The sequence below is a fragment of the Prionailurus bengalensis genome, chromosome B1, assembly GCF_016509475.1.
Source record: "Prionailurus bengalensis isolate Pbe53 chromosome B1, Fcat_Pben_1.1_paternal_pri, whole genome shotgun sequence".
In the NCBI taxonomy this organism is placed as follows: domain Eukaryota; kingdom Metazoa; phylum Chordata; class Mammalia; order Carnivora; family Felidae; genus Prionailurus; species Prionailurus bengalensis.
In genome coordinates this window covers 59,196,493-59,219,840 of record NC_057344.1, presented here as the reverse complement: position 1 = coordinate 59,219,840, position 23,348 = coordinate 59,196,493, and the positions used below count along the sequence as shown (strand labels likewise).

Genomic DNA, 23,348 nt, shown 5'->3' with positions numbered 1-23,348 from the left:
CACCAATACATTGAAAGGATCATTTACCACAATCAAGTGGGATTTATCCTGGGGATGTAAGGATGGTTTGATATTCACAAGTCAATCAATGTGATATGCTACATTAACAAAACAAAGGATAAAAATCATATGATCATCAATAGATGGAGAAAACCATTTGATAAAATTCAATACCCATTTAAGATAAAAACTCCTAACAAAGTAGGTTTAGATGGAATATACCTCAACATAATAAAGAACATATATTAAAAACCCATAGCTACTATCATACTCAATGGTGAAAACCTGAGAGCCTTCTGTCTAATATCAGGAACAAGACAAGTTATGTCCATTCTTGCCTCTACTATTCAACGTAATATTCAAAGTCCTAGCCACAACAATCAGATGAGAAAAAGAAGTAATAGGCATCCAAACTGGTGAAGAAGTTAGATTGTCACTATTTGCAGATGACATGATAGTATACCTGGAAAATGCACCAAACAACTACTAGATGAAATAAATAATTCAGTAAAGTTTCAGGATACAAAATTAATACCCAGAAATCAGTAGCATTTCTATACACTAAAAATGAGGTATTAGAAAGGGAATTTAAGAAAATAACTTTCATTTACAATTGCACCAAAAACAATAAAATATCTAGGAATAAACCAAAGAAGTGAAAGACCTGTACTCTGAAAACTATAAAACACCAATGAAATAAATTGAAGATGACACAAATGGAAAGATATTCCATGCTCATGGATTAGAAGAATTAATAATGCCAAAAGCTCTGTATTACCCAAAGCAATCTACATATTCAATGTAATCAATCCCTATCAAAATACCAACAGCATTTTCCATAAAACTAGAATACTCAAATTTGTATGCAAACACAAAAGACCCCTAATAGCCAAACAATCTTAAGAAAGAAAAGCAGAGCTGCAGGTATCATAATTCCAGATTTTAAGATATATTATAAAGTTGTAGTAATCAGAACAGTATGGTATTGGCACAAAAATAGACATAAAGATTAATGGAAGAATATAGAAAGTCTACAAATAAACCTATAATTATATGGTCAATTAATCTATGACAAAGGAGGCAAGAATATACAGTGGGAAAAAGACAGTTTCTTCAATAAATGGTGGAAAAATTGGAGAGCTACATATATGTAAATGAATGAAACTGGATCCATTCTAACATCATACACAAAAATAAATTCAAAATAGATTAAAGCCCTAACATGAGACCAGAAACCATAAAAATCCTTGAAGAGAACACTGAAAGGAATTACCCTGACATCAGCCACAGTAACATTTTTCTAGATGTGTCTCCTCAGGCAGGGAAACAGAAGCAAAAATAAACTATTAGGACCACATCAAAATAACAAACTTTTGGATAGTAAACAACACAATCAACTAGACAAAAAGGCAACCTAATGAATAGAAGATATTTGCAAATGACATTTCTGTCATATGTTAACAACATATATAACCCCACATGAAAAAATCAAGCAATCCAATTAAAAAATAGGCAAAGGACCTGAATAGACATTTTCTGAGGAAGACATACAGATGGCTGACAGGCACATGAAAAGATGCTCACCATCACTAGTCATCAGAGAAATGCAAATGAGAACCACAATGAGATATTACTTTACATACATCAGAATAGCTAGTATCAAAAAGAGAGGAAATAATAAGTGTTGGTGAGGGTATGGAGCAAAAGGAACCCTCGTACATTGTTGGTGGAAAGTAAACTGGCATAGCTACTGTGGAAAACTATAATGGAGGTTCCTCAAAAACTCACAAATAGAAATACCACACGATCCAATAACTCCACTAATAGGTTTTACCCAAAGAAAAAGAATACACTAATTTGAAAATATATATGCACCCCTATGTTTATTGCAGTATTATTACCAATAGCCAAGATATGGAAGCAACCTAAGTGTCTTTTGATATATGAATAGATAAGGAAGATGTGTGTATGCACGAGTGCACACACATACACACACACTGGAATATCACATTGTCATAAAAAAGGATGAGATTGTATCCTCTGTGACAACATAGATGGACCTACAGGTATTCTGCTAAGTAAAATAAGTTAGACTGAGAAAAAGGAATACCATATGATTTCACTCATATGTAGAACCTAAAAAAAAATGAATAAACAAAAAGCAGAAGCAGATTTATAAATACAGACAACTGATCATTGCCAGAGAAGGGGGTGGGGTTGGGAGGATACGCAAAAGGGTTAACGAGGAGTGGGAAATACAGGCTTCCAGTTATTAAATGAATAAATCATAGGAAGAAGGCACAGTATAAGGAATACAATCAGTGATATTGCAGTAGTGTTGCCTGGTGACCAACGGTAGCTATACTTGAGGTAAGCACAGCATAAAGTATAAACTTGTCAAATAGTTATGTTGTACACCTGAAACTAATATGACCATGTGTGTCAACTATACTCAAGTAAAAAAAAAAATGAAAAGAAAGGAGCTCCTTTAAGTTTCTATTGATAGGTTTCATTGCACCACCATAAATAGGACACATTGCTTTGTTTTTGCCTGTTTGTGATTATTACGGGGGCTAAAGAAAATCATATTGAAGAATATATTCAGCACTATCTACTGGCTTATATTCAATCCATTACTTGTTGCTAATGGCCCTAACATTTTCTTGACAGTTATTATTTTGTTAAGAATACTAATGAAGACACGGTGGTTTCTGAAGCTATATGGTAAGAGTACTCACTGTACCTTAAGATTTTCTAGTTTTGATTTAACGATAACTATTAGAAATTTTTAAAGATTTTTATTTTAAAAAAAAATTTTTTAATGTTTATTTTTGAGACAGAGAGAGATAGAGCATGAACGGGGGAGAGTCAGAGAGAGAGGGAGACACAGAATCGGAAGCAGGCTCCAGGCTCTGAGCTGTCAGCACAGAGCCCGATGTGGGGCTCTAACTCACAGACCTTGAGATCATGACCTGAGCTGAAGTTGGACGCTTAACCGACTGAGCCACCCAGGTGCCCCTAAAAGATTTTTATTTTTATTAACAAATTAAAAAAAACATTTTTTTTTGGCTGAGCTTTTTGGTCAATATAAATAAGTTTATACCTTAAATAAGTGAAGTTGCTCCCAAAATAAAAAAAAATTCTTGAATTTGATTTTAGGAAACTTGATTAATAAAAATATCAAATATTTTTATTAAAAGCCTGATTCTGAAATATCTGAGCTGAATATTGATGCTCCATTCCTATGAACACTAAATCCAGGTATTCACCCTCCCATGCCCAAACACATCTACAGTTTCAAAAAAGATCTTATTTGCAATCTCAGTACTCTCCAAGATATCCAGAATACTGCTGCTAGATTGAACTTTACAAAACATCTTCACTTAGTCAGTTTACAAATCTTCACTGATTTCCTCTATGTATTTTAAACATTTCATAGTATCACAAAGACTACTTTGGGTTTTTTTTAGTTTTTATTTAAATTTTAGTTAATATGCCGTGTAATATTAGTTTCAGATGTACAATATAGTGATTCAACACTGCCCTACAACAAAGACTATTTACAACAAGAAGCTTCTGATAGGGTGATTTTAACTCTAATACACATCAATTAGTTTTCACTCTGTTTTTTGATAAGTATGTCTCTACATTTCTTTCCATTTTTCACAATCCAAGCTTCCCTTCTCTAATTCCTACTGCACTGAAAAGTACTTTAGAATATGCATTTTTTACATATAGTTTTACACTTTCATATACTTAGGTTTCATCTCCCAAGGGAACTGTAAACAACATGTAAATAAAACACTATGTTGTTTAATGTCAATTAGTAATAAAGTGCTAGGTTACAAGAAGCACTCAATAAGTATTTTGAAAACAGTTCACAGTACATTAGAATAGTGATCATCCTTTTATAGCAATGGAAACTGAAATTTCAAATAAATTACTTAATGTCACATTACTAGCTTGTCACAGAGTTAGGACTATACCACTGGTCTTGTTCCATGGTTAAATTGAGTAAATTTAAGGGGCAACACCATTTTTAACTTTAATAATTTTCCATAAAATTCAAATATATTTTGTGTCATTCTGTAAGTAAATATTTTCCAAATAGAAAAATGGTTTACATATAAACCACTTTAAATGAACTCCACTTACTGTGAATGGAAGAGATTACATTTGGTATTAGGAGAAACTGTACATACTGCTGAAGCATGTATGTCTAAAGCTTTACTAAAGCATTCTGATTTCTAGAACTGACCAATAAGGAGTCTTTCTAAAAAATCTCATTCAAATGTTACTTATAAATTAAGTAAAAATATGGACCTAAAGGACTTAAGTCAATGAAAATATGGTAGAATCAGTAACAGTATATGACATGGTTAATTTTATAATTGCTCATAAGTACTGCATATGATTCCAATATAGATTTCACCAAAATGCATGTGATAAAAGCTCAGTAATTTACATCCTGTTTTTTGCACATTTACTTAAAATAGACTGAGGAAATCTTACCTTCTTGATAGGCTCCATCTGCCATGACTAAATGAAGAATCTTGGCATAAAGATGTTCATGTTCATTTCCTAAAATATTCTGAACTATTGTTGAACAAATCTCAATATTTTCATCTTCATCTTCATGAATAGCCTATACCAAATTTCCAAATATAAATTAATGCTTGAATATTAACTTTCTCTAATTGGAAACTTTATTATTTATGATAAATCTATTGACCTATAAATATCACTGACATTTCACTAGTAATCCAAAAAGAGCATATTTCAAAGTTAAATTTTTTCTTAAATAGGCTCCATGCCCAACATGGGGCTTGCACTCATGACCCTGAGGTCAAGAGTCAGATGCTCTATCAACTGAGCCAGCCAGGTGACCCAAAGTTAAATGTTTTAATTGACATTTTACTTACCTTTATCTTCTCATAAACCTCAAAGAATTTTTCAAAGCCTATTTCCTGCTCCAGGTGAAGTCTCAGTTCCTCTAAATGATTAAAGACGCTATCATATTCACATTCACTAGTAATCTCACCATCACTGTTATCTAAAATGCAGAAATAAAAAGAAGATGTTTTAAGACTAAAAAGAATGAATAAAATAATTCTTACCCTAACAGACTAAAATTCTTTTTCACAACTGAGTGAGGTCACTGAAACAGACTACTTGTACTTTCACTATAAAGATTTTATCATTATAATTATTGCCATTTATATAGGAAATCAGTGTATATGTAAATCTTTTTTTTTTTAATTTTTTTTAACGTTTATTTTTGAGACAGAGAGAGACAGAGCATGAATGGGGGAGGGTCAGAGAGAGAGGGAGACACAGAGCCTGGAGCCTCTGAGCAGTCAGCACAGAGCCCGACACGGGGCTCGAACTCACGGACCGCGAGATCATGACCTGAGCCAAAGTCGGATGCTCAACCGGCTGAGCCACCCAGGCGCCCCTGTAAATCTGTCTGAACAAGAAAGTTACTTTGGGATGGGGCACCTGGGTGGCTCAGTCAGTTAGAGTTCCACTCTTGATCTCGACTCAGGTCATGATCTCACAGTTGGTGCAATTGAGCCCTGCATCGAGCGTTACACTGGGCTCTGTGCTGACAGCGTGGAGACTACTGGAGATTCCTTCTCTCCTTCTCTATCTCCCCCTCCCTTGCTGGTGTGCACACATGGTCTCTCTCTCTCTCAAAAACAAATAAAAACAAACTTAAAAAAAAAAAAGAGGAATGTTACTTTGGGAATCTTTTATAGACATAAACAGTAAACTAGAATAAAAACATTCTAACTGAGTAAAAAATGAAAAAAGCATACCCATATGTTCTGTACTGAGGCAACCAACCCTAACTACTGTTTTTAAAAAGTTGATATTAAACATGGGCCAAAGCATGAAAAAGCACGCAGGAGGCAGATGACTTATGCCACATATCATAAAACTTTAGTAAAGCACTTAGAAAATACAAATGCTATCTATGTTTTATGTCATGTATATGTCCAAGACACTTGGAAATAGTCTAGTAAAAGACAAAATTACTGAAGAATTGTTCCTTTTCACATTAGCTCTTCTTCCCAAATAAACATAATACAGTTCTTGATTACACAGATTTTCTATGTATCTTGGGGGTAATGCTATCAACAAACAACAATTTAAAAAAAAAGTGTCAACGTTTTAAAAACTGTTTTTAGTATTAGCCTTGCTGGTTAACCACTGTATGTGGAAGCTCTTTGTAAAATATAAAGTGCTAGAAAACTAGGCTATTATCTTTAGTACTAGAAAAATAAGTCAAGGAAGATAAGAAAACAATGAAAATGCTTCAAAAGCATTTCTTCTTTTTTAAAATTTATTTATTTTGAGAGAGACAAGAGAGTGCAAGCTGGGAAGAGGCAGAGAGAGGGAGAGACAAAATCCCAAGCAGGCTCTGCACCGTCAGCACAGAGCCCGATGTGGGGCTCGTACTCACGAACCCGTGAGATCATGACCTGAGCCTAGATCAAGAGTCAGACACTTAACCAACTGAGCCACCCAGGCACCCTGCTTCAAAATTATTTCTAAAATTTAACGGGAAAGAAATGGAACAAATGTATATGGACATTTGTGTGAGAAGAAAAGGCATGAATAAAGTCAGAGACACAGAAGCATACTTCAGTTTTATTTAAAGTTGGAAATGGTTCGTATCAGATAACAGAAAAATATATTCTACTTGAAATAATTGTATACACTGAAAAAGAAAGGTCCATGATCATGAGCACGTACCCGAATGCCATTCTTCATTTAGGGCACTTTCACTGCTGGGATTGTCATCCTCATCTGCTACATCTGTCCCATTTGCAGTCTGCTCTATGTCACTGTTTTTTAAGATGGATTCTTCCTCCTCACTGTATTCTTCTCCAGGTTGTTCCCTAAGTAACTGTTCCATAGAGGCCTGAAGCTCCTGTAAATCTGTGTCAGTTTCTTCAAATACACTGAAATTTTGAAAGATTAAAGTAAACGTTACCAAAATGTTACCTTATTTTGAAATTTTACTTCAATTTACATGTGCTCCTTTCTACTTAAAAGTACTAATAGTGGATAAAAAGAAATCTGAAAAAACCTACATAGGTAAAAGTAAATGAGGACTGATACAATTATAAAATACAGCACATGGTACATATTCTGGAATACATAAGCCCGAAGATGACTTGTGTGATCCTGAGTGCCGAAAGAGAATTATAAAACTGTCAATGTTATTCACTGCTTAAATTTTGAAAGAATGTTTCAGTGTTTTAAAAGGCCAGACTAAAGAGATTTTTCACTTGCTTTCAAAAAAAATACTTAATATTCAAATATTTTTCTTCTATGTAATTTTGAAAATTCAGCAGAATATTCACATGGATGTATAATGGTAGTATCCTATATGAAAGGCTTTTCATATAAACATTCATTGGACATTTGAACTTTTAGAAATGAAAATACTTATGGAATTTTACATTCAGGTTCACAGGATGATCTAGTGAATAAAAATAGTCACCAGAAATCTTATCTTTACATGTTTATCCTTGAAAACATTTCTAAAATACATAGCAAGTAAACTTTACCACATAATTAGAATATATTAACCATAATAATCTTTGCTAGATTATCTTATTTCCAAGGCATTGCTCAAGATATTAATTTTATTTTCATGGGATTAAAGATGCTGGAACTAATTAATTTAGGCCAATAATACCTTACTTTTATATAGTACTTTAGTTTATTCTATTTAGTTTATTTATTCAGTTTTATTCTATTACTAAAATTTTACCTACATATAACTCACTTTAGAGACATGGAAACTGAATCAAAGTGCTTATATGTCTTGCACAAGGCTATACACTCAACTGCACAGTCAATAAATAGCACAGAAAGGATTGAAATCTCACCACTTCTATAATACCCCCAAAACATACTCACTGACTTTATTTCTCTTATGATTTGCCTCTTAGATATATGAGATCTTCTGAAAGAGGTTATGTACCCACGTTGAGGATTTCATCCACTAGAAAAGCTGATTTAAGTTTAGATTCCAATCAAATAAACAAGTATTTACTGAAGAGCTAAAATATAAATGGTATTATGCAAGATCTTAAATAAATTTTCCATTAATGGAAAAAGAAAATAATCTTTTAATGTAGAAATATCTTTAGTTTTTATTTATGTGTACAAACTTCTACACTTTGTAGCAGGTATAGAAAAGCATAGCACCTCATTAGAACGAGAAAGAGAGTATATCTAATCTTTTGGCTCATCCTACTATTTTCATTTAACTTAGTATTTAATTAAAAGACTAACATAGCATGCACATCCACTATGTACCATTGTAACAATGAGTAAACATTAATCTGTTGATTAAATCTTCTAGTGGCCAGCCTGGAGGAATTAGTACCCTCCACAGATGGTATTAAAAGTCAGTGGGCCTGCTAAGTCTGCCATTATAAGAAAAGTATAAGACTAACATCTTTTTTGGAAGAAGCACTCAAAAATTTGTCTTATATATATTTTTAAATGTGGCCCTGAATTCACTTTTTAGATTTTCTTATTATATGACCTTGAGTGAAGTTTGAATAACAACAAAAAGAAATGTTTTTTTCCCAAGGAAAACATTAAGTGAAATTTCCTGGTATGCACTAACCTACTTTTAAAAATAGCTTAGTTCAGCACTCTCAAGAATAGTCAAATTATGGAAACAGCCTAAATGTCCATCAACTGATGAAAGGATAAAGAAATTGTGGTTTATATACACAATGGAGTACTACGTGGCAATGAGAAAGAATGAAATATGGCCCTTTGTAGCAACATGGATGGAACTGGAGAGTGTTACACTAAGTGAAATAAGCCATACAGAGAAAGACAGACACCATATGGTTTCACTCTTATGTGGATCCTGAGAAACTTAACAGAAACCCATGGGGGAGGGGAAGGAAAAAAAAAAAGAGGTTAGAGTGGAAGAGAGCCAAAGCAATAAGAGACTCTTAAAAACTGAGAACAAACTGAGGGTTGATGGGGGGTGGGAGGGTGGGTGATGGGTATCGAGGAGGGCACCTTTTGGGATGAGCACTGGGTGTTGTATGGAAACCAATTTGACAATAAACTTCATATATTGAAAATAAATAAATAAATAAATAAATAAATAAATAAATAAATATCTTTAAAAAATAAAAAAATAGCTTAGTTTTCAATTTTTTATTTTATTTTTTTAACTTGGTTTTCAAAATTTTAAATTAATATTAAAAGCTTCTAACTTAAATTTTTTTTTTTTTAATTTTTTTTTTCAACGTTTATTTATTTTTGGGACAGAGAGAGACAGAGCATGAACGGGGGAGGGGCAGAGAGAGAGGGAGACACAGAATCTGAAACAGGCTCCAGGCTCTGAGCCATCAGCCCAGAGCCCGACGCGGGGCTCGAACTCACGGACCGCGAGATCGTGACCTGGCCGAAGTCGGACGCTTAACCGACTGCGCCACCCAGGCGCCCCTTAAATTTTAAAATTCTGTCATCAGCTAGTAGTTAAAAGAACACAAGTCACAAACAAGCTATTGTGGCAGTCAGATTAAAACAATGGTGATTTTAGAGACACCTAGGTGGTTCAGTTGGTTGGGCAACCGACTCTTGGTTTCTGCTCAGGTCATGATATCATTCATGGTTTTTGAGATCAAGTCCTGCATCAAGCTCCGCACTGACAGTGCAGAGTAACATAGGAGGTCTTACTTGTTGCAAAGAGGATGGAAAAAGATTACTGTCTAAGGGGCTATCACTTCCCATAGTTCTCAGAAGTGTTGGTTAAATTTCTCTTGGATTCTAGATCATGAAGAAAGGAATTTTGGGAAAGCAATTAAATGTATGTGCACATACATATGCAAATAAAACAACTAGTCTACCTGCTAACTCTCCACTGCCATAGTTTTGAAATCATACATGGCAGGAGAGAGATATAAAGGCTTTCTGGTCTTTTCCCTGGTGAACTGTAGAATAGTACATATTTCACAATTTCCCACTTCAATCCCTGTATCATGTGGCATTAAACTGTTAAATAATCATCACCCTAATATTCATTCATTTAAGCAAAATTTATTACACATGTACCCCATGGCCAAGTCAAGGTCCTACATGTTCAATAGTGAATAAGACAGAGAGCACACATAGAAATCATTTTCTTATATTCTTCAAAGTGAGAGTAAGTCATTATATTACTTAGAGGCAACTATACATGTCAAAACTTGCATGACTGTACTTTAAAAATGCTGTATAAAGGTAAAGAAGTAGTGAAAAAATCAGTTATAGATCATTTTTTAAAACTGCCTAGGTGAGTCACATCTCTAGAACTCCTATAAACTCAAAAATTCTGTTAGTGCTAGTATTTGTTAATGACATCATGCTCACATGTCTTCAGAATCAGAAGGTCCTTCTTTAATATGCTCATCTTCAATTTCATCTATTTCAAGATTGTCTTGACATACATCTCCTACAGTGGGAACATCCATCAGTGTTCTGAACAATTTTGAGAGATCTGGAAGTGAACATGTCCTCAACATCTAAAAAAGTTAACAGACTTCTTAGTAGGAGTGAGATCATTAGAAAATAAAAATGAGATAAAAAAATTAGAAAGTTAGAGCTAATACTAATTTTTTATTTTTATATCATATATTTAGAGCTAGAAGCTCCAGAGGTGACTTGTCCAAGGTTAGAACCTAATTCTCTTGAATTTCAGCTCTGTATTTTTTTCAGTGAGGAAACTAAATTTTCAAGTTATGCCTGGGTTTCAACACACAAGGATGCACTTAAGTCATCGTTCAAAGGCAGGGAGAGGTGCTTACTTGGGGCATGCCCAGGGAATGGAATTAGAAATCTGTCAGAAATCAGGCAGTGCCAGAACCTGCTAATTTGCTCCTTCTCATTCAGGACCTATACTGTCACTCTTTTACTGTATCTCTGCTAAGTCTTCCTCTCACACTTTCCCATGGCCAATCCTCCCCGTATATCTTTCCCAAATCCTGGACTGAGTTAGTTTGAAGCTTGGCAAAGCACCATCACACATAAATTGGTGGCCCTTTGTATCATTTATCCTAGGAGCTGTTGGCTGGGCCACATTGGTTAAACAAGGAACTTCACATTAGTGCAAAACAAACAAACAAACAAAAAACAAAACAAACAAAAACCTAACATGGCTTCTCTGAACAATGGACTGTAAATAGAGCCTTTCCTACAAGAAGGCAAGGCTAGAAAGGCAGGTACTTGATGTTCATACTGAAAATCATGTGAGATCACGTGAGAAGAAACTGACTTAAGAAAAAATGCACAGTTGAGGTATTTAAAATTTGAGCTTGTTTGCATAAGACCAGAAATAATAGAAATAGCCTCTGGCCACTAACCTAACAGCAGTTAGAATATGATGGATAGACAGAGCAATGAAACAAATATCTAAATATATAAGTCTCAGAGTTGGGTTAATAACCCTAAAGGAGTCTGTGAGATTTGAAACATAACTCCTAAGGCCCTGGTAAGAATCTACACCAGATTGGAGGCTGTGAAGAAAACACAATGTTTAGCATATTAATGAAAATTTATATTCGTCGCCAATTTTATTGGTACAATCTGTTTTTGAGAATAAAAAAAGGATAGATTTCCATTACTTGAACATAATTTACATATTACAGCACTTGAAAAAAATGGTTATGAACTACAAGATGGTAAGATACGTTGCTTGTCAAAGCACTTAATAATGGTACTGAAAGTATTTCTTTTTCTGAATCTCTCACTGTCAGCAGAATTTATGCTTGACTTGTTTATTATTTTAATGGTTTGAACCCTGTATATTATAAACCAGCGGCATGCAAAATATGCATACAGTAACAGTTTCTCTAGATAGATACAGCATATATGCATTATATACCTAAATTCAAGGGGACTCGACATAAAGATGCGGTATTTTTTAGACTGAGATAAATTTTAACTCTGGTAAAATAGTCTCAATTCTAGTTTATTCCTTTCACTAGTTAAAATAATTTTCCTAATATGGGAGCCTGGGCGGCTCAATTGTTTAAGCATGTGACTTCAGCTCAGGTCATGATCTCCTGGTTCACAGGTTTGAGCCCCGCATCCAGCATTGTGCTGAAAGTTAAGAGCCCAGGGGCGCCTGGGTGGCTCAGTCGGTTAAGCCTCCGACTTCAGCTCAGGTCACGATCTCATGGTTGGTGAGTTCGAGCCCCGCGTTGGGCTCTGGGCTGATGGCTCAGAGCCTGGACCCTGCTTCCGATTCTGTGTCTCCCTCTCTCTCTGCCCCTCCCCCGTTCATGCTCTGTCTCTCTCTGTCTCAAAAATAAATAAACGTTAAAAAGTTAAAAAAAAAAAAAAGAAAGAAAGAAAGTTCAGAGACTGAAGCCTGCTTCGGATTCTGTGTCTCCCTCTCTCTGCCCCTCCCCCGTTCACACTGTCTCTCTCTCTCTCAAAAATAAACATTAAAAAAATAATTTTCCTAACTTAATGTAACATAACACAGTTAGAAATTTTAAGAGGTATGTAATTTCACAACTTTCCTCCTGGAATAGATCTATGTACCTTCAATCCAACAGCTTATCTATCCTATATTGAAAACCTTTATGTTCACAGTCTTCTTTGACAGATTTTTTTAGATGTTTTTGTTTGTTGGTTAAGTTCTTTTTCTCAAAAATGAAGAGAACCACATAAGATAGTGAATAAATTAAGTAGTAAGTATACTAATAATAGAAATCCACATATAATTCTACTTAAAAGAATTCTGTCAACTCACAGTTTCATCTGTAGTATTTTTCAATTAAAATTATGAATTAGCGATACTCTGGTTATAGTACAGAATGGATTATAACGAACATATTTAACTTCTGCATACTAAAATTAAACTGTAACACTGTTTCTTAAAAATAGCTTCTACAAATATATCCTCACTTCAACCCATAAACCAGGTGAAAAGTGGATCTAAAACATTAAAAAATTATGAACATTTAGCAAAGGCAAAAATTATAGACATTATATAATAATTGATATTTTAGCAAATTAAAACAAGACATTTAAGACATATATGCTATTGGTGAATTACACATCAATATCCCCCCCCCCCACTCTCCATTTGCTATAATGAGTAAAGAAATTCTTAATATTTTTATAGAGATTAGTTTTCCACTCTACTCACAGATCAGAAAACTATTGGTGGAACACATCTGGTCTCTCTCCACCCTGTATTCGCCATCCTCTAAAATGAGGGAGGTCTAAAGGGAAGGACAAGTAACTATTCTGTTTGGTAACCTAGACTGTGTTCTTATATAAGTGATAGCATGAGAAGATCACATCTTGAGATGATTTCATTTTGAACTATTACAAATTTACCTTACCTTACTTAATAAATCAAGTCACTCTATTACTACATATGAAAGCTACATAATTTATGAAAGCTACATAATTTACAGTGTTTGTTGTCAGAAATAATACAACCCAGACGATAATATAATTCTAGACCTACTAGAAATAGCTTTTCAAAATGAAAGTGTAACAAAAAGGTTTTTAAATAAACAAAAGAGGAAAAAAAAGTCATCACCAACAGGGCTGCACAAGAATGTTAAAGGAAGTTCTTAAAAGGTGCAGAAGTGATAGATACCAGATAGAAACCTGAATTCTACGCAAAGTAATGAAGAATGTCCGAAATGGTAAATATATAGACTCTCAATTTTTTACTTTCTGTAAAAGATAATGTTTAAAGCAAAAATGATAAAAATTTATTGTGGTGTTTATAACAATATGGACATAATATATACGACAACAATGCCAAAAGGACAGACAAGAGAGTGGAAATGGAAGTATATTGTTAAATAGGTTAAATAAATACTGTGGTATATTAAATATGTTAAATATGTTAAATAAACATAGTGGTATATTAAAGAAAGATTGTAAAAAGCTAAAACTGTATGTTGAAAACTGAGAATTACAACTAAATATTTGAAAAGGTCTATCTTTAAAAGCAAATAGTAGAGATTAAATAAAATGCTAAAAATACTCAATCCAAAAGAAGGGAGAATTAAAGTAAATACAAGAAGAAAAAGTGATGAGACAAATAGAAAACAAATAGCAAAATGGTAGGTTTAAAATTAATCATATCAATAATATATAAAAAATTACATAACAAGTAAATTGTCTAATCACTTTGAATAAAAGAGACTGTCAGGCTGGTTAAAAAGACTTGACTAGATGATAGCTACAAAAAATCCACTTTACATATAAAATCAGTGTGATTAAAAGTAAAGGATGTAAAATATATATACCTCATAGACATTAATCATCAGAAAGCTGGAATGGCTGTATTAAAATTGGACAAAACAGATTCCAGAACAAAGTGATATGACCAAGAATAAAGAGAGTCATTTCATAACGATTAAAGAGGTCAATTTTTAAAGACTATATAAAGATTATTAACATGCATTAAATTGACTGGAAATTTTAACACTCCTTTCTCAGTAATTGATAAATAAGTAGAAAGACAATTAGCAAGGACACCACTATCAAACAAAAAGGGACACTTCATAACAATAAACCTATCAATTCAATATCTAGAAGATAGCAATACTGAATTTTTATTCACTCAAGAGCAAAGTTTCAAAATACATGGAACAAAAATAGACACAAATGAAAAGACAATTATGCAAGTATAGTTTTTTCAATCTTTTCTCATCAAATGATACAACTAGACAAAATAGAAGATAAAGAAGACTTGAACAACACTAGCAACCAATTTGACTTAATTCTTGACATTTACAAAACATTCCACACAATGATAGAATACACATTCTTTTAAGGAGATCTGTTAGAGTAGAAGCCACCAGTAAAGGAGACTAAAGGGTGATTCATGAGCGCCGAGGAAAATGTGATATAAAGCAAGCCAAGATATAAAAATGATTTTACAAATAAAGTGTATATCAACTCTGTTGGAAGAAAAAAATCAAGAAAGATGACAGAAAAGGTACAGGGAATTTGGCAATGTATTAGTAACTAATTTGACAAGAGCAGTTTTAATGGAGGAGTGGGATGAAAGTCATATTGGAATGTATTTGGAAGTGGAGACTGCAAAGATACAACATATTGAAGATGTTTGGTTGTAAAGGGAACAGAGAAAAGGGGTGGTAGCTGGAGAAGGACATGTTGTCAAGAGAAGTTTGCTAATTATGATGGGACTTACAAGAACATGTATGTTGAGGAAATGATCTACTATAGAGGAAAAAGTTGATACAAGTGTGACCAAAGTAAAGGAGTTAATCCTTGAGAAGGTGAGAGAGGTTAGGATTCAAAGTACAAGGAGAATTTCCTTTAATAATAATAATAAAAAACCACAGGGTTGCCTGGGTGGCTCAGTCTGTTAAGCATCCAACTTGATCTTGGTTCAGGTCATAATCTCGTGATCATCAGACTGAACCCAGGGTCAGGCTCTTTGCTGAGTGTGGAGCCTGCTTGGGATTCTCTCTCTCTCTCTCTCTCTCTCTCTCTCTCTCTCTCTCTCTGTCTCTCTCTCTGTCTTTCTCTCTCTCTCCCTCTCTCTCTGTCTCTCTCTCTCTCTCTCTCCCTCTCTCTCTGCCTCTCTCTCTCTCTCTCCCTCTCTCTCTGTCTCTCTCTCTCTGTCTCTCCCTGCCTTGTACACAATCGTGCACGCACTCTCTCTCCCTCTCAAAAATAAACATTAAAAAAAGGTAAGTAGCATAATTAACATTTTTAAAAAAGACTTTTAACAAAAATCCTTGTTAAGAGCTCAAATTATTTCACTTAGTAGACAGATTATCTATACGTTTCAAAATAAATTTTACTTTTTCTCCACATTTCAAGGTGACTATTATGAACACCAAGTATTTACTATTTGGGTCCAGTGATGAACTCTCATGACCTCAAAGATTTAAGGAATAGGGAGGTATGGCCTTCTCTCCTTGCCTTAAATGGTTACAAACTGCTTTGGCTTTCTAGGGTTCTTTCTTGCCCTTCCTCTTACAGTCATTCCCCTACATGAAATCTATTTTGTTGTGCTTACTTCCGAAGCAAGTACTTCTATAGAACTACTAAGGCTGAACTAAGGTCATGAAAGAAAATAAAAAATTAAAATGTATTATGCAAGGAATGTTAACATTTTTTCTTAAGTTTATTTCTTTATTTTGAGAGAGAGGCAGAGCATGCGAGTTGGGGAGAGGCAGAGAGATAAGGAAAGAGAGAGAATCCCAAGCAGGTTCTGCACTATCAGCATAGAGCCCGACATGGGGCTTGAAACTACGAACCATGAGATCATTACCTGAGCCAAAGTCAAGAGTCAGAGGCTTAACTGACTGAGCACCCAAGCTCTCCAGGAATGTTAACTTTATACACAGAATAAATTATTAAAAATCTCTAGGCTAAAGACAATTAGCTACACACCTTTACTAGAAAGGAAAGTGTATGAATTACATGATAATCCTTCTCTGTTCCACAAGTAGGCCTTATTCTCTAACTATGAAGATCATAACATTTGTTTTCATAGTTTACATCTTTGAAAGTTTGAATGCTATTAGACAAGTAAGGGAATTTAGCACTCTCTACATTTAAAATAAGATTAAGACAACACTCCATAAAGTAAAAACATATCCAAATGGAAAACTAAATTGAAAATCAAAATGACATATTTAAAAAACAGCCAAGGATGAAAGAATTCAGGCAATTCATTCCTATACAGACCTAAACATATAAAAAATGTCCAACATCAGTGGCAAACACAGAAACACAAATTTTAAAAATACCATCACTCATTCATTAAATACACAATTTTTAAGTGAATGATAACAGTCGGTGCTCTTTAGAGTACAGACTCTCATATACTATTGAGGTATTATTAGCTACTTTTTAATGTTTATTTTATTTGTGTGTGTGTGTGTGTGTGTGTGTGTGAGAGAGAGAGAGAGAGAGAGAGAGAGAGAGAGAGAGAGAGAAAGTGAGCGAGCACAAGTGGCGGAGGGGTAGAAAGAAGAAGACAGAGGATCCCATGCAGGCTCTGCACTGGCAGCAGAAAGCCCAATGTGGGGCTCAAACTCACGAACTGTGAGATCATGACCTGAGTCAAAGTCAGAGGCTTAACCAACTGAGCCACCCAGGCGACCCCATAATAAGCTATTTCTTAAAGGGAAAATAGGCGGTATACAATATAAACTTTTGAACTCTACTTACAGAAATTTACTTTATGAAAATAACTGTGGCTATTGTCAAAGATACACAGGTAGGTAGTTAAGGCCCAGCAATAAAAATAGATTAGTTTAAAAAATTATATATAGCATAGCAGCACAATGGAATTTATGGTCATTATAGATGATATGAGAGATTATTTGACAACATGGCAAAATGTTATTTTCTAAAAATGCTTATGTATTTATTTTGAGAAAGAGAAAAAGCACACATGAGTGGTGAAGGGACAGAGAGACAGAAAGAGGGAGAACCCCAACCAGGCTTTGCATTGTCAGTAAAGAGCCCAACATGGGGCTCAATCTCATGAACCTGGAGATCATGACCTGAGCCAAAATTAAGGGTTGGTCACTCAACAGACTGAGCAATTCAGGTGCCCATGACAAAATGCAATTTTTATAATAATATAGTTTTCAATAGTAACATTTGTAATAATTTTATAATTATTATTAAACAGAAAAGCAGGTTACAAAAAATATGCCTAATAATCCATTTTGGCAAAAAGTTTTATAAATGTAAAAATTACACATATAAAACGTAATATAACAAAATATGTGACTCCTTTACATTTTAAAATGTTCTATAGAGATACTATTGTAATTTCAAAATAAGAAAAAGATAGCAAGTGAGAAAAGATAAGAGGTTTGAAAATCTTCCGCCAGAAAGTGCATATGAATATCTTATCTATTAGTCTTTCTACATACAAATTAGGCAAATAGTACTTCTGTCCATTTAAGATATATTGCTTGGGGTGCCTGGATGGCTTGGTCAGTTAAGTACCAACTCTTGATTATGGCTCAGGTCATGATCTCACTATCCAGCCCCACGTTGGGCTCTGGGCTGACAGCATAGAGCCTGCTCAGGATTCTCTCTCTTCCTCTCTCTTCCCCTCTCCCATGTGTACACTTGCTCTCTCTCTCTCTCTCAAAATAAATAAACTTAAAAAAAGAAAGGATATATTACTTAAGTTTAGTCTCAGACTAAAAATGGAGGTAGGGTTGAGTAGTGAAGAGAGGAGATAATGTAAGAGGGTGTAAGAGAGATTTTCTGCTTAAATAAAAGTAGACCCTATAAAAAGAATCCTGAACAAGGAGCCAAAGAAATAGGTTTTGTTCTGGTTGTACTCTCAATAGCAACTTCTTTTTAGAATCCCAGAAGAGAAGATGGAGGCCTTCTGTTGTGTGTGTGTGTGTGTGTGTAAGAGATTAAAACTCAACATTGTGGTTTATCAAAGAAAATAAATAAGAAATGTTATTAAAATAGATATTTTCTATTTGAGGTGCATACTTGCCTTTGGGTTGTTTGCATCAAATAGACCAGTTGAAAGTCCAATCAGCAAGGAATTTTTGTTTTTATTTTTTGGTGGTGAATCAGAGCGAGATCGAAGTGGAAAGGATTCTTCTGGTGAACACAGAATTGATTGAATTTGAGAGACTACGTTCAAGTGTTTTGAAAGAACCACTCTTTGGAAAACTGGTTCTGGTTGCACAGATTTATCTACATCGCATTTGGAGTGCTGAGAATCATCTATTTCAGTTCCTGTGGTATAAAGGAAAGATTTTGTGATAAGTCTATATAGTACTTAAATAGTTTTATGTGATATTGAAAAAGGCACAGTATTTAACATGGATTCAAAAACCTCCATGTCTATCAAAAAAACAAAACCAAAGTATTTATGTGATTATATTACCTTATAAATAATCTTTGGATATTAGGTTTTATTTTCAGAAAGCAGATTAATTTGCTATATACTTCCATTAAATGCAAAATATGTAGACACAAATGTAAGGAAATGCGAAAACACACTGTTTAGACACTCATATTTACCTCCAGTTTATCTTTGTTCCTATAGGTTAGATAGGAAAAATTATATTTCTCATATTTTAATTAATACTATTAAAAACAAGACAATTTACTTAATGTTCTTAGTATACTGGCTTGATTTTAGCAAGCAGTTCTTTTTGTTTTGAACATTCAATAAAATAATTGGCCAAAAAGTTATTTATTTATTTATTTATTTATTTATTTATTTATTTATTTATTTATTTTTGAGACAGAGAGAGACAGAGCACGAGCAGTGGCAGGGCAGAGAAAGAGGGAGACACAAAATCCAAAGTAGACTCCAGGTTCTGAGCTGTCATCAGCACAGAGCCTGATGCGGGGCTCGAACTCACGAGTGGTGAGATCATGACCTAAGTTGAAGTTGGATGCTTAACCAACTGAGCCATTCAGATGCCCCTTGGCCAAAAAGTTTTACTGCCCATGTTGCCAAACAATCTAGGTTTATTAATGAGAACCTAATGTTCTATGACTACTACATTTTTTAAATGAATGAGGTAACTGACAAGAAATGCTATCTATTAATATGTTGTCCAAATAAAAGATTCACATTAACAACCTTCCAGAAAGTATTTAGTCTAGCACAACAAGGCTTACTTATATCAACTTCACTAAGGTGGTCCACATTCCTTGGGATTCCATCTTCAGTAACTTCATCTTGCTGAACAATGATCCTATCTTCCAACCTGCCAAGATGGATACATCAGTAAAAATACAATTTACTAGAAATAAAAGCACTCGTAAATTAAAAAAGAAAAAAGAGTACAAGTTCACCAGAATTCTATGATCCCTCTTCCAAATATTTTCCTCATGTGTGTACAGATATACATATTTTTCTTTCATAAGCACATTGTATTTTTTACCCTATTAAAACCTTCACCAATCACAGTCAGTCACAAAAGCCAGCCTCACCACTTCTTGTAACAGTGGTTCCCAAAATGTGGCCTCTAGACATTAGGAACACACAGAAACTTGTTCAAAATACAATTTATCAGGGCCTATACTGGACCTATAAATCAAACCTTTGGAGATAAGGCCCACCAATTGATTTTAATGAATACCAAAATAATTCTAACAGTTGCTAATGTCTGAGAACCACGACTTTAAGCAATCAAAATGCCCCTTAAGAGTGGAGAATATAAAACAATCATGCTATACTAATACTGTAAAATATCATGCAGCTGTTAAAAAAAATAAACAGAAATCTATGTGAAATGCTATATAGAATGATAATTAATATATTATTAACTAAGCAAAGTAATCTGCAGATCAGTTAGTATTAAATCGTGTTAAGTTTCAAAAATGGTGTGTAGCACAGTACAAAAAAAATAGAATGATATGCACAGAAATGTTTTAGTTCTTGAAGAGAGTGAATTAATTAAGGGAAAAAAGGTAAAGAAGAACTAACAATTTTTATTTCAATATAGCTGGGAATTAAATTCATGTATTTTTTTAACAAAAATTTAAAGATTGGAATAATACGGTCCAAAGATTTGAAACAAATCCAGAAAAAGATGCTCGATATCGCTAACCATCAGACAATGCAAATCAAAACCAAATAAGATATCATCTCATAACAAAGATAGATATTAGCTGTATCTATTGTAATCCTTTTATAATATATACAAATTAAACCATCAGGCTGTATGCATTAAACTTACAGTGATACAAGTCGATTATTTCTCAATAAAAATGGAAAAAAGGAATCATTTCAATAAATATGAACTGGTAACCACCTCCAAAAAGATATCATCTTATATCTGTTACAACGGCTATTATCAAAAAGAACTAAGTGTTGGTAAGGATGTGGAAGAAAAGGAATCCTTGTGCACTGTTGGTAAGGATGCAAACGGTGCAGCCACTATGAAAAACAGTATGGAGATTCCTCAAAAAATTAAAAACAGAAATATAATACAATCCAGTAATTCCACTACTGAGTATCCAAAGAAAACAAAAACACTAATTCAAAAAGATCTATACTTCTCTATGTTTATTGTAGCATTATTAATTAACAACAGCCAAGATTTGGAAGCAACCCAAGTGTCCTTTGACAGATGAATGTGTACACGCATGCACATACTGGAATATTACTTGGCCATAAAAAGGAGTGAAATCTTGCCACCTGCATAACACAGGTAGACATGGAGGGTATTTATGCTCAGTGAAATAAGTAAGACAGAGAAACACAAGAAGTACCATATGATTTCACTTATATGTGGAATCTAAAAAAAAAAAAAAAGAACACAGAAGGAAACATAAACCAGGAACAGACCTATAAATACAGAGAATAAACTGGTAGTTACCAGAGGGAAGGGAGGTGAGAAGATGGGAAAAAGGGATGAGGGTTAGTGGGAGGTCCAGCACTATTTACAACTGACAAAAGGTAGCAACAATCCTGGAAACGACCCACCATCATCTGCTGAATGCCCACCAATTGCTGAATGGATAAAAATATATGCTATATTCCACATAATGGATTTTCAGCCATAAAAAGGAAAGAAGAAGTGTATATCCTACAAAATAAACTTTGAAAACATTATGTATGGTTAAATGAAAGAAGCCAAATACAAAAAGCCACGTACTATATGATTCCATATGAAATATCCAGAATAGGCAAATCCATAGACAGAAAGGAAATTAGCAGTTGACAAAGGCTGGGGGAAGGGGAAAATTGAAAGTGGCTGCTAAATGGGAGTCAGGGTTTCCTTTTGGGGAAATGAAAATGTTCTGGAACCACATAGTGGTAATGGCTACACAACACTGTGAATGTACTAAATACTACTGAATTATACACGTTAAAATGGCTAAAATGGTAATTTTATGTTACATGAATTTCACCTCAACCAAAAAAAAAGTAATATTCCTTTTAGAATTCCCCTAACTGCTCAAATCCTAGTTGACTTTACTGTTATCAGTTTGGAATATATCTTACCATATTTTTCCTTTAAATTTACATAAAATAATATAGTGTTAATATACAGAAATGCTTTTTTACCCAATATTATTTTATTTCATTAATTATTTGATATTTGGGGCATATTTACATATTAATACATGAAGTAACATTTTACTATTTAAAGTGCTGTATACAATACATAATGCAGCATACAGAAACTATTTTTGGCGACTTCCTTATTGATTATTTAGACTCTTTCAGATTATTTGTTGGCTTTCCTACAATAAACATTCTTGCATATGCCTCTTTGTACCCATGTGTGAGTAATCTTAGAGTAGATACCAAAAAATAAAAGATATATTTTATACAAAACGTACATTTTAAACTAACAAAACTGGGAAATGGATCTCCAAATTGGCTCTCCCAATTAATATTCATATTCATAATGTTTCAAAGCACCTAATTCCCAATCCCTCACCAATATTTGATGCTATTACTTCCCTTCCTCCTGGCTTCATATTATTTTATGAAGAAACTTTCACTGGATACACCTAAACTCTGGCCTGCCTTTTATTTACTTCTCTCCTTTGAGGGAGAACAAGTATCTGACAGTCATACATCCATAGTTCTTCACTGAGTAAAGTTAGTCAGAACTTAGGAGTGTGATGTCCTTTTTTCCTCAGCAGTATTGACTCTCTATAATCCATAAAGTACCATACAATTGCATTTACTAACCATATAATATGGTTTTCTCCTTTGATAACAACTATATTCATATCATTTTCCCATTTTTTTCTCTTGGACTTTTTTGTCTTTTTTCTTATTAACTTCCATGAATTCTTTATGAATTCTGGATATTAATTATTAGGTTGCCTCCCATTTTTTGACATTTAGGTCTTTAATAAATTTGATATTGTTTTGTTGAATGGTGTTAGAAACAAAACTAACATTTTTTTTCCAAATCGTGTTATTTTAAGTGCTGCATATGCTGTGTAGTATACAGAAACACAGTATTTTTAACAATTTCCTTATTAATGATTATTTAGACTATTTTATATTATTTGCTATGATAAGCATTCTTGCATACATTCCTTTTTGCCCATCTTCAAATCCAGCCCATCTCCTGTTTTTATATATAAAGTTGTCTTGAAACAGCCACACTCATTTGTTTATGTATCATCTATGGCTGCTTTTGCAATACCTAGGCAGAGCTGAATAGCTACATCACAGACCAAATCGTCTATTTGAGGCTAAAATATTTACTAACTGGTTCTTCTTCTTTTTTTTTTTTTTAAATTTTTATTTATTTTTGAGACAGAGAGAGACAGAGCATGAGCAGGGGAGGGGCAGAGAGAGAGGGAGACAAAGAATCCGAAGCAGGCTG

At 33.8% G+C, this 23,348-nt stretch overlaps 1 protein-coding gene across 4 annotated transcripts in view; it reads right to left on the bottom strand.

The window, feature by feature from the left end:
* The window catches only part of NEK1 (NIMA related kinase 1), a 242,131-nt gene that overhangs the window by 20,643 nt on the left and 198,140 nt on the right, over window positions 1-23,348 (bottom strand). For all 4 annotated transcript variants that reach the window (XM_043565808.1, XM_043565817.1, XM_043565825.1 and 1 more), the window contains 6 exons: window positions 19,666-19,754; window positions 18,521-18,768; window positions 10,402-10,553; window positions 6,760-6,968; window positions 4,923-5,053; window positions 4,513-4,645 (listed from right to left, as the gene is read on the bottom strand). In XM_043565808.1, coding sequence (XP_043421743.1) covers window positions 4,513-4,645; window positions 4,923-5,053; window positions 6,760-6,968; window positions 10,402-10,553; window positions 18,521-18,768; window positions 19,666-19,754 — 962 coding nt within the window. The remainder of the gene's footprint in view (window positions 1-4,512; window positions 4,646-4,922; window positions 5,054-6,759; window positions 6,969-10,401; window positions 10,554-18,520; window positions 18,769-19,665; window positions 19,755-23,348) is intronic.